This window comes from Aspergillus ibericus (assembly GCF_003184845.1).
Source record: "Aspergillus ibericus CBS 121593 unplaced genomic scaffold BO80scaffold_74, whole genome shotgun sequence".
In the NCBI taxonomy this organism is placed as follows: domain Eukaryota; kingdom Fungi; phylum Ascomycota; class Eurotiomycetes; order Eurotiales; family Aspergillaceae; genus Aspergillus; species Aspergillus ibericus.
In genome coordinates this window covers 46,084-59,678 of record NW_020292172.1, presented here as the reverse complement: position 1 = coordinate 59,678, position 13,595 = coordinate 46,084, and the positions used below count along the sequence as shown (strand labels likewise).

General features: G+C 51.4%; 5 protein-coding genes across 5 annotated transcripts; 3 read left to right on the top strand and 2 right to left on the bottom strand.

The window, feature by feature from the left end:
* Positions 1-1,957: 1,957 nt before the first annotated feature.
* Positions 1,958-4,267, bottom strand: BO80DRAFT_418891 (SAC3/GANP domain protein). The gene is made up of 3 exons (XM_025718286.1): positions 3,902-4,267; positions 2,585-3,845; positions 1,958-2,529 (listed from the first exon to the last, which is right to left on the bottom strand). Exons 1-3 carry the CDS (start codon positions 3,972-3,974, stop codon positions 2,313-2,315), a joined length of 1,551 nt encoding a protein of 516 aa, XP_025569795.1. The 5' UTR covers positions 3,975-4,267; the 3' UTR covers positions 1,958-2,312.
* A 147-nt stretch (positions 4,268-4,414) lies between these two features.
* Positions 4,415-6,592, top strand: BO80DRAFT_418888 (ESCRT-II subunit protein VPS36). Its single transcript, XM_025718285.1, has 3 exons — positions 4,415-4,593; positions 4,734-4,869; positions 4,921-6,592. Exons 1-3 carry the CDS (start codon positions 4,493-4,495, stop codon positions 6,556-6,558), a joined length of 1,875 nt encoding a protein of 624 aa, XP_025569794.1. The 5' UTR covers positions 4,415-4,492; the 3' UTR covers positions 6,559-6,592.
* A 168-nt stretch (positions 6,593-6,760) lies between these two features.
* Positions 6,761-9,450, top strand: BO80DRAFT_262771 (uncharacterized protein). The gene has a single exon (XM_025714759.1). The coding sequence runs from the start codon at positions 7,047-7,049 to the stop codon at positions 9,306-9,308; it is 2,262 nt and encodes a 753-aa protein (XP_025569793.1). The 5' UTR covers positions 6,761-7,046; the 3' UTR covers positions 9,309-9,450.
* A 142-nt stretch (positions 9,451-9,592) lies between these two features.
* On the bottom strand, positions 9,593-11,240 carry BO80DRAFT_368656 (uncharacterized protein; the record flags this gene model as incomplete). Its single annotated transcript, XM_025716350.1, has 4 exons — positions 9,593-10,390; positions 10,491-10,632; positions 10,692-10,998; positions 11,072-11,240. 4 exons carry the CDS (start codon positions 11,238-11,240, stop codon positions 9,593-9,595), a joined length of 1,416 nt encoding a protein of 471 aa, XP_025569792.1.
* A 794-nt stretch (positions 11,241-12,034) lies between these two features.
* Positions 12,035-13,009, top strand: BO80DRAFT_429847 (L-PSP endoribonuclease family protein). Its single transcript, XM_025720571.1, has 3 exons — positions 12,035-12,468; positions 12,548-12,697; positions 12,756-13,009. The coding sequence occupies exons 1-3, from the start codon at positions 12,304-12,306 to the stop codon at positions 12,855-12,857; spliced, it is 417 nt and encodes a 138-aa protein (XP_025569791.1). The 5' UTR covers positions 12,035-12,303; the 3' UTR covers positions 12,858-13,009.
* Positions 13,010-13,595: the final 586 nt, after the last annotated feature.

The following is a 13,595-nucleotide window of genomic DNA, read 5'->3' as shown; positions in this document are numbered from 1 at the left end:
GAACCTCGGAGCCTAACCTGAGTGAGGAGTGAGTAACCGTAGCAAGGAAACTCTGCAGGAGCTCGGACGGGGAAACTTAGGCTCAAGTGCTCCCCGGCATCCATGGTTCTCGCTGAATCCCACCCAACCAACTCACCCAGCCCAGCTCTAATTTTTCCACGCTATCCCTGGGATCGGCAAAGGGTCTCTGATCCTCAAATCCTGAAGAACTCGGAGTTGCGTCTCAAGAGGTACTAGTTTGGATCCCAACGGGACTGCAACCCAACCAGCAGAAAGGGCAGAAGGCAGATGCGTTTTCTAATGGGACCAAGGCTGCAAGGGACGAGTGGCTTTCGGAGCGCTAAGCATCGACCGCTACGACATACGGAGTCTAGTATCGCCCGCCCACCAATGTCCATACAGATAGATACTCGCAGCAGTACAACCTCACAACATTCCGCCTCATTCAGTACATACATACATACATACATACATACTAGCACCCACCCTGCAGACCAGGACATGGATTCCCCATCTCCACAACAACAACACCTTTTTAGTCTCTACATCAACTATCCACCTATCTAAGCCCAACCTATTCTCCAAACCCGATCCTGCAAGTCTGCACCTCATCCAAGAAATCTCTCCCCACCCTTGCATACCGATACCAGGTATCCAACTTCCAAACAACCCAGTCCATCGCAGCAGTCCGATCCCTAACTGGGCCCCGTCCAGCCCCATCCGCATAAGGTTATTACAAGTAGTTCGTGTATGCCAGCGCATCTACACATCCGCCAACTTTGTAAGCAGCTGAAGCACCGCCACACCTGAAATAAGATTTCCACAGGAGCCGATAGAAGATTATCGTTTTGCTAGTGGCAACGCTGCTGTTGCTTAGCTGGATAAGCGCGTTGGCGCGGATCATATTCGCCACTTTGGTGGATAAGGTAGGTAAGTAAGCTCATGCTGGAGCTGGGTGATCAGTCGAACAGCTGAAACGTTACACATTAAATGCCAAACAAATGACAAGACAAGACAAGATGATTGTAGCCATGTAGATAATTAACCAGAAGCAGATCTGTAACTCAATATGTAAGTATGTACTTTACGCACAGCGAATACCTCGCCCCCATCCCGCCTCCATATAGTCCCCATCCCAAAGTACCAGCCCACAAAACCCCCTCAACCATAATCTGACGAATCCAGGCACCTAATACTACCTATCACCACCCCCAACTCCCCCTCGTGCAGACGTCAACCTCACACCTACATACATAGTCACACCTATCACCCCCCCAATCTGATATATCACGTCTAACATCCAGAAAACGTCACGCCTGCATGGCATATCACCCACCCACCCCTCCCGCACATCAGATCCGATCAGCCCACCGGGCCACTAACTCTGACTCTGTCCCGCGAAATGGAGACGATCGATCTACATATCGCTGATCAGGGGGCATGGATGCACTGCAGGGTTATTAAGTACCGTCGGGTCTGATTCCCCGTCCGGATCCTGGTCTGGATAGTGGATACTAGATAAGTACGTACATAGTACTTAGTATTAGTATTATGTAGAGTGGACGGAAGTACTGGTCCAGACCTGGCGGGGAGAATCGACTCGTCAGATAGGAAGTGACTGGTGGTCACTGTGGATGGAATTGTACGTAATCTACTCCGTACTTGATCTTGGTGCGGGGTATGTAACCTAACTCCTCTGTGGGATTGGATACATCTACTATCTACTTATTGATCGGTGGGTAGGATAGGATGATGGTATATCTGTGAGAGAGTGATGTGTGCATGCTATTGGGTCGATCGGGATTGCTAAGGTTGGGAGTGATGGTAAATCGCGCAGTGGGACTGGATCTGCTGTCGTCGTGGGGTTGAGACATTGTCTCGAATCTCACGCTAGGTGTCATTTGACGCCGGGTAGGAACAATGGGGTTGCCTATGGCCTCCCCGAGTGGCTTACAGTCTCGATATGAAAATAATCATCGTATTAACAGCTGCGCTACCGAAATGTTATCAAACAAAGTTAGACGCCTCCCCCATACCCACTCGGCCGGCCCTCCAGACTTTTTGTGCAAAGCACATGCACCACATCCAATCCCCTATGGTCAAAATGGGTATAGATACTCAGATCATAGACAGTTAATGCAAGACGCCTCTAATGCCGGAAGAAACGGATAGAAGAAACAATGAAACTCCAAGCGCCGTAATCACTGGAAACGCACGGGAAAGCTGGAGAACAATATCCAGGACGTGGAAGATCGGGAGGAGTAGTAGAGTCGGAGGTTGCAAGGAAAGGGGAATAAGCAGAAATATAGAACTTAGATCTGTCCCTTGATATCGACAATCCGGTGGGCCTCGGCCTTGGCTCCTTCGAACAGTTGGCCGGCCTTACCGCCCGTAAGCAGCCTCACTACCCCATCTTTCTCCTGGAGGAGGTCCTCCGAAGTATGGTCCAGAATGAAGCGTGCGCTCTGCTCGTCGGACTCGAAACCAAGTTCTTCAGTTATGAAACGGATCTTTACATCGGGTTTGTATCTGGATCCAAAAGATCAGCCAGCAGTCCCATATATGGATTTGGAGAGCAACTCACGCTTTACAAATTGCTGCAAGTGCAGAAAGTCGCTCACGGTCCACGAACATATCCATTAGATACGCTCCCATGTTGGGAGTATCGAGATAAAGCTGGAAGAAACGGTGATAGTTTCCAAGAGCAAGAGCGGAACGAACATCCAAAGCATGTTTCACAGCAAAATCCCGTTTGTCTGCTGCGGTTAGATCGGCCAACGCATCGTTCATGGCCGTCCAGTTGCGGGTGTGGATGAAATAGAGGATGCGATACGCCCGGAATTCCGTAGGATGGCCACCAAGTTGCTGTGCGTACAACGCTCGGAGTTGAGTCTGGCACTGATTATACTCACCAAGGTCACCTTTTTCTAGGGCAATCCGGGCATGAATCTCATAGACGCTAACAGTAAACTCGTTCCTGATATGCTGCACCGTCAAGTCTTGGCGCAAGGACTTAAACTGATCACAGATATAACCGTAATTGTTGTCCTTCTTCCATTTCTTCTTCAACAGGTCCAACGTCTTCATCAAAACCGGCAAAGGACGGACGGTATCCGGATTCGGTGCGGATGTCAAGCGGAAGTAATTCTTCTCGAGTTCCTGGCACCTTCCAACAACGGGACCTTGATTTGCACTGGGGGCTGGTGATTCACCGCGGGACGAGGGTGAAGATCCAGAGCGCGCTTGTGGCTCCTCGAAACGCTTTCTCCGCATCTCCAGATTAGCTTTAGACTTACTTGGGTTCTTCATATCAATCTTCTGCCGCTTGTCTGTGGAAGGATAAGTGACACGGTCTTCAAAGGCATTCTGGTTGTTAGTTTGTCTCCAGGGCGGACAGCTGTTTGCGTCTCCATGGTACTCGACCGACTTCCTCTTCTTCGATGGGTCTTCCGAGAGGCCGTTAGACTTCTTCGGCGAAACTGTTCCGAATGCACCCCATGTCGAGACGTTTGGGCTCGCCAAGACTCTGTTGCGGTCATTTTGAACCATGACCTGTGGCAGAGGCAAGGTCTCCCAGTCGATCTTATTGAGCATATTACCCTCGGCTGCCTCTGTAATGACCGACTTCAGTTTCGCCTCCATCTCGCTTCGTTCCACCCCGGGGATTCGATGTTCGGGTGCGAAGCTGCGTTGCACATACGAGCGAACCGCGTCTGGAAATTCTACTCGTTTGCGGGCGGCGGTCTCGGTAGACGTCGATGATGTGGAGGATGAAGGAACAGGGTTCGTCGCCTTTGCAGGCGTGAGACTACGGCGTGCTTGAACTGGGATATACGCGGGGACCACTACGTTCATGTTAGCATCGATGTGGACAAGATCATCCGCGGAGCGACAAGCATACCATGGCCAGAATGAAGTGAGGTGGTAGCGGTGGCCGACGCCGAGACCCGCCAGGGGGGGATGCCAGAACTCATCTTGAAGGGTGATCTAGATGGATAGCCAGCACAAGAGGGAATGAGAAAGAATGAGAAGAGTGATGATGGTCACAAACGAAAGGTATGAACTACGGGTGGCTTGATTTCGAGTGAGACAGTCAAAACATCCTTCCTACATCAACAGAGTGGAGTAGGTATCACTGATATGACAGAGAAATATGGAACGATCTGCTTCTAACGAAAAAGTGACAACGCAAGACAAGTATCCACAGGGCTTTGTTGGACTCTAGAGAGGGAGTAAAGATAAGTGACCTGAGAGAAGGAGACTCGCTTCCTGGGCGCTCGTTTCCCACTTGGCTGGGTGGCGGAGATTTTCTCTTGGCACCCCGGCCCCGGAGACCGCCTGCCCCATCGAGAGACATTACATCAGCACGCCGATCTGACTGATAACGAGCAATACAAGCAGCGCCAAGGCAGATATCTATCTTGCCTTCGTCTTTCTACTCGGCCCCTCTTCACACTCTCCCTGGTGAAGAGATGTCCCTTGGCTTGACTAGATGTTTTTCAAGCCTCTAGACCTGACAACTGCGCTTCGCCCCTCGCTGTTGCCCGATGAGACCTTACTCTTTGTCCAGGATGCGGTGGGGTTGTACGAAGGGTGAGTCGCCGGTGTGTTGCTTCAACTGCTCCGTTGGTGTCGCAATGCTGGGGTCAATTCCGCTTACCCTGGAAATTGCAGCCCTGGTGGCTTGCTGGACCATCTTATCATGCTGACCAGCAATGTCTCCGGACGGCCAGAAAATACAAGATCCCCAATTATCAGAACGGTCATGCCTATCTGACCTCTCATCGAATCTGTTACGTAGCAGTGGATGAGCCCCGGAAATACGCAGTCGCCATTGACTTGAAAGATATCGATAGGGCGGATTATCAAGTATGTGTTAATTCGAATATGCAGTCCGGCTTAATGTCTTATCTGTTCTAGGCAGGTTTCTGGAAGTCGTCTCCAAAGATCACGGTATATCCAAAGCCGCTCAAGAGCACCCTCGATAGGTCAAAAAGCGCTGGCGCAAGTCCCTCTCGATCGCAATCTCCTTTCACCCCAACCCCTGTGCCGCATTTCAATGCTGCGCCTTCTCAGCCTATCAATGCAACCTGGATCTGTCCTATATGCTCATTTTCCAATCCCGTGCCCTCCAATTTCGACCCTTCCACCGCCACTGCGTCCACACCTATACCACCTTGTCTAGCCTGTGGCATCAAGCCCCCTTTTGCAACGATTCTGAAGGCTGCGATCACAGCTGCCTCCAGTCGTGATAGTTCTTTGACAAACCCGACTATCTTTAAACCCGGGCATGAACCAGCACCCCAGAGTGATGACTCCAAGAGTGTGTCGACTCCGCACAATGGCGCCCAGGTATCATGTCCTCGCTGTACATTTGTCAACCATCCTTACCTCATAGAATGTGAAATATGCGGTGCCTCCTTGGTGTCTGCAAATGTGCTCAGGGCCTCAGAGGGCGCTCATTACCGTGCAGAATCCCCGGCGCCTGTTTTTGACCAAGGCAGTATAAAGAGCACTCAGATCAAGGATAGCATGAAATTATCCTTCCGTGCAGGCGGGGAAAAGATATTCCATGAAAGACTGAAGGGAGCCTTGATCCAGAGGAAATGGCTTCTCTACAATGCGCCGCCCGTGCCACAGCAACCATCACAAACAAGCACCAACTCGCCAGGCTTAACCGTGTCTACTCCTACCAATGGCCCTGTAGCACCCCCATCCCGCTCACCTGGGGTCGGTATTGCCGGCCTTGAGCGCCGAGGCCTCGAGGCTCGTAAGAACAACGAGCTTGTCATTGGTAATGCGTTCGAGGACCTTGAAGCGCTTATGGCATCTGCCAAACAAATCGTTGCGCTTGCTGAGACACTAGGTCGAGAATCAGGGATGACTAGTGATGGAAGCTCTGCAGAAACTAGCGCAGTTCTTTCGGAATCGGCTGCAGCGTTAGGCATGGTGACGACGAAGGATATGCTTGGTTCTGGGGCTGAGAGCTTATATCTGTCGGAACTATCCCGGAATCTGGCAGAGTATCTTACCGATGATCGCAAGGGGATTTTGCAGCGGGAGGGCGGCATTATCAGCCTAATTGACCTTTGGGCAATCTTTAATCGGTCTCGAAATGGAGTCGAACTTGTCAGTCCTTCGGACTTCCAAAAGGCTGCGGAGCTATGGGAAAAGCTAAAGTTGCCCGTTCGTTTACGCCGATTTAAGAGTGGGCTGCTCGTCGTCCAGCGGTATGACTGGACCGATGAGAAGACCCTTCGGCAATTGTTAGACTGGATGGTAGAGCTCCGGCAGACGCCACCAACCGAACCGGTGGCCTGGGACTGGCGTTTGTTTGGACGTGCTGTAACGGCGCAGGAGGCAGCACAGCGATTCAAATGGAGTGTTGGTGTTGCAGCGGAGGAATTAGAAATGGCAGAGGACAAGGGGATTCTGTGCAGAGAGCAGGGCATTGAAGGACTGAGATTCTGGTTTAACTACATTACATCTAACCCAGACGCGCAGGATGTTGATGATCTAGGTCTGTCAGGGATAAGCATAGATGATAGTGGTATATAGAGTCGACGAACATGTTGAATAGGAACGCCACGCCAATATTTAGAGTACTTCAAGTATCTGCCGAGGTACTTTATATAAGCGCCTGGGTGGATGACTGAGGCGCCCCACCAGGCGACAACCCCGCGTTGAACCCATGATTGGCTTATCGGGAGCTCTCTCCGCCTGCCGGGCTTATCAGCGTAATCAGCCGTCAGCCTGCCAACTCCCTTCCAGTTGAACTTCCGGTGTAACTCTCGTACTTCGTCCATCGGCATTCCAGCTCTCCTTCCTTCAGTAGCTCTCTCAATTCTCTATCGGTCGATTATTCTATTCTCTGGCTTGTCGTCCTTCAACGGCCATTCGCACTGCTGACCCATTCCTGTGATGTAACCGAAGACAGCTCTCTGGCTGTCCGAATCCGGTCTAACATTATCGGAGAGCTGTCATTCCCTCATTTCTCCTTCTTAGTCTACGTAACTTGTATCAGTGAAGCCTCTGGAAACTTGGCCATGATCTATCCGGTTGCAGTATCAAATGTCAGGGCAGTCAGGTGGTCCACGACCGTGACAGGAGGCCGTCCTCGAGCCATCCAGTTCGCATCGTCCCGACTCCTACAGTCTTCCTTGCAGCGCCGTCAGCTATGGCGATGTACAGACCAGAGATACAACTACGACTACCTAGCAAAGCAGATGGACAAGCAAAGGCGACTTTGCATGTCAAAGCTCCGCGACGTGCCGGCTCGACATCCGCGGAAAGCGCACATGTACGAAAGGCATCATCTGTGGCGCAATCGAGATTGCGGATCAGGCTATCGCAAAGATAATCCCTCCAGATTCGAAAAGGATAGGGAGCATAAACATGATTTCTGGGAAGCCGAAAGGGCGCGCGCCAAGCAGAGGATGGAGCAGATGAGGAGCGAGATCGAGAAGGATCCTTATGCAGCATTGTTTGGAAGGAGACTAGAGCCGTTTAGGTCTTTTGAGAGACTTGAAAACACCTTCACCTCCCTCTGCCGTTCTCTTTTAGGTCTTGACAAACCCTCAAACACAATTAACACGACAGCACGTCCGAAGACATCCGCAGCCGCCTCGAAGGACGCTCCAGATGTTGGCAAGGAGGCAAAGTCGAATATAAGCCGTGGGTCTCAATCTTCAACCGGTGTCTCCTCTGGAGCAGGTAAATCAAGCTACGAATTTGACCCTATCAGTGGCCGTATGGTGCCAAAGCCTTCCGCACAAACCACTCCGGCAGGGAAGGGTACTCGCGGCAACGGCCATACCGCATCAGTGGATACTCCACACTCTCATTTCGAACGTACGGGCTATATGTCTGCGATTAACCGATCAGCTGAAGGACCTCAGTCGAGAAAAGTCTCAAAAAGTTCACAGACGGAAAGTAACTTGCAACGAAATGTGCCTGTGGCACCAGTGGCGGATGAAACCATCCAAGCTCAGGAGCTGCAAGATTCAAGATTGTCAAAGCGCACTCAAAACAGAGCCTCATGGACTTTGGCAACTCCTCGGGGACCCCCAAAGGATATCTTAGAAGAGTCCGGTAGTCCCTCGGGAACAATCATAGCCGGACCACCCAAAGCTCAGGACAAAATGGGACCAAATGATGCCATAAATGGCGGCGGAACCACCTATGAGCATCTGGAAATGCCACTCAACAATTACCTCTTTCGGGACCAAGAAGGTGGTGAGCGCTTAACCAAATCTTCTGCCCCAAAAGGCATCCTGGACTCGACTCAAGAACAGGATAGGATGCGAGCCGAGAAGGAGGATGATTTGGACCTCCTGAGCGCTAGTGATATCCGTTCTCACTACTACATGGATAATTTTGAACCGCATCCTGACACGAAGAAGCAAACTCGCAAAAGTATGGACGACAAGTTCGATTCATTTGTCGATCCTGCAGGTGACATTGACGCTCAAAGTGTCCGAAGCAAGTTTCAAGCCCATGGGGCCGTGGGTGCGATTGACGAGGCCACAAAGCCAACTAAAACAGATACTAGGGTACAGCCCGATTCTCAAGATGTGAAACCCCTAGGAACTTCCCAAGCAGTTATCCAGAATGACGAGCATCAAGCTACTCAACACTCTGATCACACTACTAATACTCCGCAGCCGCTTCCTGACAGTTCAGCAATTGAAACCTATCGAGTTCTTGCTTATGACCCCTCAACTCTTCAAGTGACTGAAGCGGATACGAGCTCATCCTTCCATACCTCGAACAAACCCATTCATCCTACAAGGGTCCTGAGTCGCTTAAATGCCCCAGCCAAATTCCTGCCCTATTTTGCGAAAATGCATGCCGATGGTTATGAGATCGTGTACGGTGGCGGAGATCTCCTTGTGTTCAGGAAAACCAGCGGTTCTCTGTATAAGGAGGATGGCCTCTCACCTAAGACTGCACGGAAAGTCGAGGCCAACCTCAAGAGCCAGGGCAATGAGGCCTCGAGGCAAAGTATATCGCCCAGCAAGCTGCCACTGGCGCAAGGCAGCGCCAGTGCTGAGCACTCTTCCAGCCAAGCACCCCAGCATCAGCCTGTATTGCCCGATGACAGTGCTTCGCAGGGCCAAAGCTCTTCTTCGAAGAACGCATCCAGACTTGGCCAAGCTGTACGCAGGATGTTCATCGGCGGTGTAGCCACTGCTGGGACATGCTATGCCATTGGTGTCGTTGTCGAGTACTTCCGCACCGGCGGACAGGATGGGCGAGGTATCGATGCTTTCACGGCCTTCGAGTCGGAAAGACGGCACGGGGATTGAGCTTTCATTTCTGCCTAATTTGTATGACTATTCCTACGAGGATCTACCGTGTCAGTTTGGATACGATATGTAAGACTCCATCTCCTCTCCGTAGCAGAAATCACAATCTTCCTTTCAAATTAAGATACATTATCTGTTCCGTCCAGTTCATTTTTTCATCCTAACTACACCATTTCCATTCTCAAATAGGAATATTTCTCACAAACACCCATCAACTGCAACAAAACAAAACAAATTCACCGGAACCATCCCAACACCGCATTCACCGTTCACCGTTAGCACCCTCAGGAACTTGAACGACTCGACCGACCCTCATCACGCCGACTATCCTCCCACACCCAGTCCCACCACGGACGGCGAATATCTCTGAACCCCGCAATCCGGTTTCTGTCCGTGGTCTTCATCGCCTCGGTAGCCCTCATCCGCCGCAAATCCTCCTCCTTCTTCACCCTCTCCTCCTCCTCCAACCTCTTCTCCTCCTCCAACACCTCCTCCTGCTCCTTGACAACACTCCTCACCACCGCATCCTCATCATCCACCTCCACCTCCTCACTCTCATCATACGGAAACAGCTCGAAAATCTCCTGCAACACCCCCACCTTCGACTGCGCACTCATCAAATACATATTCAATCCAGCCAACATCCTCCTCGCGGCCCGGAACCCATCCTTCGTCCACAAATTATACTCCTTGCTCCCCAACACCTGGAACACATGCGGATCGGGGTCCTCCTCCGTCGAAGACCGCGACAGGTGCAGCCACTCCAGCTGTTGCATGAACCGCGCCATGTTGTCCCGGGAGTAGAAGCGTTTGTGGGATTTGCTGGCGATAAACTGCTTCTCTTCTTCGTGGATAATGGTGGGGTTGTATCGGCCACACCACAGCTGCGAGGTTTTGCTTCCCGGGAAGACGGCGCGCAGGAGGTAAAGGTTGCTTCCGTGCAGGCCGATGAGGAAGACTTCTTGGTCTGGGAATTGGTCGCCGGGAGGGCGCAGGCGGAGGAGACTGATTAGGACTTGGCCCATTATGAGTTGGAGTTTGCCGGCCAGGGCGGTTTGAAGGGGCTCGTTTTCGCTGGTGGTCTGGTGATGGGTGAGGTTAGTATTTGGTTTGGATTAGGAGGGAGGTTGGAGGGAGAAGAGAGGAGGGGAGAGGGAGGAGGGGAAGGGGAGGAGACTATACCGTTGACACAGGGACAACACAACGCGCTACTCCGATATCCGGGAAATGGTCCAAAGTGATCCAACTAGCTGAAGAAAGGCCATCTTTGAACTTATGGCGATATCCGGTCCAGTACTCCGCCTGACAATCCATGAATCTCGGACTGGGGGATCGCTTCGTCAGTGTGCATGATATCAAGGAGGGGGGAGACCAAAGACAAACCGAAGGAAAAACCACTTCCTATCATCCTCCGACTCGCGACTAATGGATAGCTTGTACATCAACTCATCCAGGAGAGCATAAATGACCTGTGCCTGTCTTTTGCACACTTTCGCGAAATTAGTCCGGGGCGGACAGATCGCAGTACTTCCATTCTCGTCTTCAAAGAATCCTTTCTCGAACTGGGGACCTTTCTTGAGAGTTTGAAAGACGCCCCGGAAGGCGATGTCGACTTTGGACCATTTCCTAAGGTTCTTGCCACGGGCGTCGTTGTCTTCACGGAAGACCCAGACGGGACGTTGCACGCATCCTGAGTTATTATTCAAAATCAGTATGATCCTATCTCTTCTTGATACAGAGAGTTAACAAGGGAGGGGACGCACGAGTATGATCCGCTTTAACCAGATACCGCACAGGAATAATCTCCTCGTCCGACCGATTCAGATGAAACTTGGCTCTGATCCCGTGGACTTCGACCTCGACGACCTGATCCACGGGGGCCGGCTCGGGTACTTGTTCCGGCTCATGGGGGATCTCGGGGATCACCTCCATGAGTGGAACGCTGGGCGTGCGAACAAGCAGGGGACTCTTTTGTGCCATGGTTTATGGATGATGGAGGATGCGAGAAATGAGAGATGAGGAGGAGGAACTGACAAGTAGATGAGGACGTGCTGCGCCGAGACATCTGCTGAGTCGTCGGGGTGACTTGCCTGAGGGATTGAGATCTTCATGGTGCTGGGGGAGTGAATCGGCGTGTGCGTGTGCGTGTTGGTTTCTATGGCGAGTGACTTTGGTATGATTGAGTAGGGAGTGGAGGCAGCCTGGAGGGGGGTTGATTCATGTGGTGGTGAGTCAGAGCTTTGGGTTGGTATACATGAAGCGTGTGAATGGGGTGCTGGGAAGTTCTATGGGTGCTTGGGGCGTGTGTTCGGTGGGATGATATGCGGAGCGAGGAATGGTCCAGTCACAGAAGGATGAGGGTAATGTGCTGTTGTTGCATTGATGGTGAGCACTACGTGCTGTGGTCTAGAATCAGACTACACGAGGTGGTTATTGGGGATGATTCCTACGTCTGGTGAGAGTATTCCACACAGAAGGTAATCCAAAGTCACGTTTGGAGAATATCTGCTTTCACCCTATCTGCATCAATTATGTAGTTCGATTGGCCTTTACATATCGTGGGTCATGTGAAATTTTATCTCAATATTATGAATGGCAAGGTGGAGCCATTGTCATTAAAAGGGAGTAGTTGGTGTCCGGGTATGTAAAAGTGGAGTGATACTATATAACATGATGGTATTCCCCATCCAGCTAACACCCCATAACTTCTCTCGACAGAGGCATCCCTTCAATAGAGACATAACCAACAAGCATAATCACTCATACGTATATAGAATCGATAGAGACCAACCAAGACATTGTCGCGATGCCCTCTCATCACCCACGTTCTTAGTCACAGCTGAGTGGGGCGCGTTGATAACGGGATTCTTCGAGCTTCCCCGCTTATCAGCAACCTCCTGTCTTCCCCAGACGATATATCTGGAAGCATTGTTCTCCCATCGTATATGATATTTGCAATTGGAAGAGTCAAAGCATATCATTGATTATATAAAAGATGTCCAAGACAGCGAGAATCCCCATCCGCACCCAAAAGGCCCCTCTTCCCCCGCCGTTCCTCTCCCAGGGCATCGTTGTCGGCGATATGGTTTATTGCTCTGGACAGGTGGGTGTGAATCCTGCTACGGGGAAGATGGTTGAGGGATCAGTCCAAGAGAGGACAGTATGATTCCCCTTCATACAGACTACAAGCTCATTCCTTCGGATCCAAGGGCATGGAAAGCGTTAGCTAACGGGCTCAGAAACAAATCCTTCATAACTTAGATGCGGTGCTCGAAGCCGGCGGTTCTAGTCTGCAGGATGCTGTGAAAGTGAACATATTCCTTGCTGATATGAATGACTTCGCTGCGGTCAATGAGGTTTATAGTTCGTTTTTCGCGGATCCGAAGCCGGTGCGTTCCCTGTCCGCCCATTTTCCATCAATGGATTGGCGTGTAGTAACAGAGACAGGCCCGGACATGCGTTGCAGTCAAGACTCTACCACTGGGAACTGACGTGGAAATTGAGTGTTCTGGGGTGGTGAGTGTGCCGAGTCGTGCTTCTCGTCTATGAGCCCATGCAGGCTCCTGGATATAGCTGGGGGGTGGTGAGTCTGTGAAGGGACAAATGCGGAGATATGTATTGAAATGTGCTTATGTGCAATACACTGCATCTCGGCCGAATGCAACGGTTAGACTTAGACCAGATAGACTGGTATATCTGCAGACAAGCCCAATTCTAATGTCAGGAACCGGCGTGTCAGTTGTGCCGTTATGCATGAACTCGGCTGGTCGTTGAGCTTGTGTCTAACGACTGTCGGGATAGATGGCCGATACTAGTCCTATACCCTGCTGGATCCTCCATTGTAAGCAAAGTAGCGAACTATGGAGTATGCTGTCTCAGATCGACTGGGTCGGTAAAAGCACGGATTTAGAGACGATCGGACCGCTATAATTAGCAGAGTTCCGCCATTTTCAGGCAAATCCTTCGGATAAGGTGCGCATCTGGCAGTCTGCAGCGCACTACGGCGCTGGTCGAACTTTTTAGGCTCTGAAGCGAACATCCTGACTCTCAGGGTCGGCGAGCCTGGGATCTGCTGCAGCGGAGGGGAGCTGCTGGTCACAGAAGGGAGCCTGGCTAGGCCGCATTGGGGTAATGCACACGCCAAGTCCCGGCAATCGGCCAATGGAGCCAAGGGCCGTAGTGGGGCGGGGGTCAGGAACAGGCATAGCGGGCGTGCTGCAATTTCCCAGTCCTTGGGTCGCCCGCCAGATTTGCCCACGGTTCATTAGATTCAGGGTCAATCCCCCG

Coding starts and splice junctions, on each gene's coding strand:
- BO80DRAFT_418888 (XM_025718285.1), top strand. CDS start 4,493: ATGTTTTTCAAGCCTCTAGACCTGACAACTGCGCTTCGCCCCTCGCTG. Junction 4,594..4,733: donor GCGGTGGGGTTGTACGAAGG/GTGAGTCGCCGG, acceptor CCGGACGGCCAG/AAAATACAAGATCCCCAATT. Junction 4,870..4,920: donor TCGATAGGGCGGATTATCAA/GTATGTGTTAAT, acceptor TATCTGTTCTAG/GCAGGTTTCTGGAAGTCGTC.
- BO80DRAFT_418891 (XM_025718286.1), bottom strand. CDS start 3,974: ATGAGTTCTGGCATCCCCCCCTGGCGGGTCTCGGCGTCGGCCACCGCT. Junction 3,846..3,901: donor CTCACTTCATTCTGGCCATG/GTATGCTTGTCG, acceptor ACATGAACGTAG/TGGTCCCCGCGTATATCCCA. Junction 2,530..2,584: donor CTTGCAGCAATTTGTAAAGC/GTGAGTTGCTCT, acceptor TTTTGGATCCAG/ATACAAACCCGATGTAAAGA.
- BO80DRAFT_262771 (XM_025714759.1), top strand. CDS start 7,047: ATGATCTATCCGGTTGCAGTATCAAATGTCAGGGCAGTCAGGTGGTCC.
- BO80DRAFT_429847 (XM_025720571.1), top strand. CDS start 12,304: ATGTCCAAGACAGCGAGAATCCCCATCCGCACCCAAAAGGCCCCTCTT. Junction 12,469..12,547: donor GATCAGTCCAAGAGAGGACA/GTATGATTCCCC, acceptor TAACGGGCTCAG/AAACAAATCCTTCATAACTT. Junction 12,698..12,755: donor TTTTCGCGGATCCGAAGCCG/GTGCGTTCCCTG, acceptor TAACAGAGACAG/GCCCGGACATGCGTTGCAGT.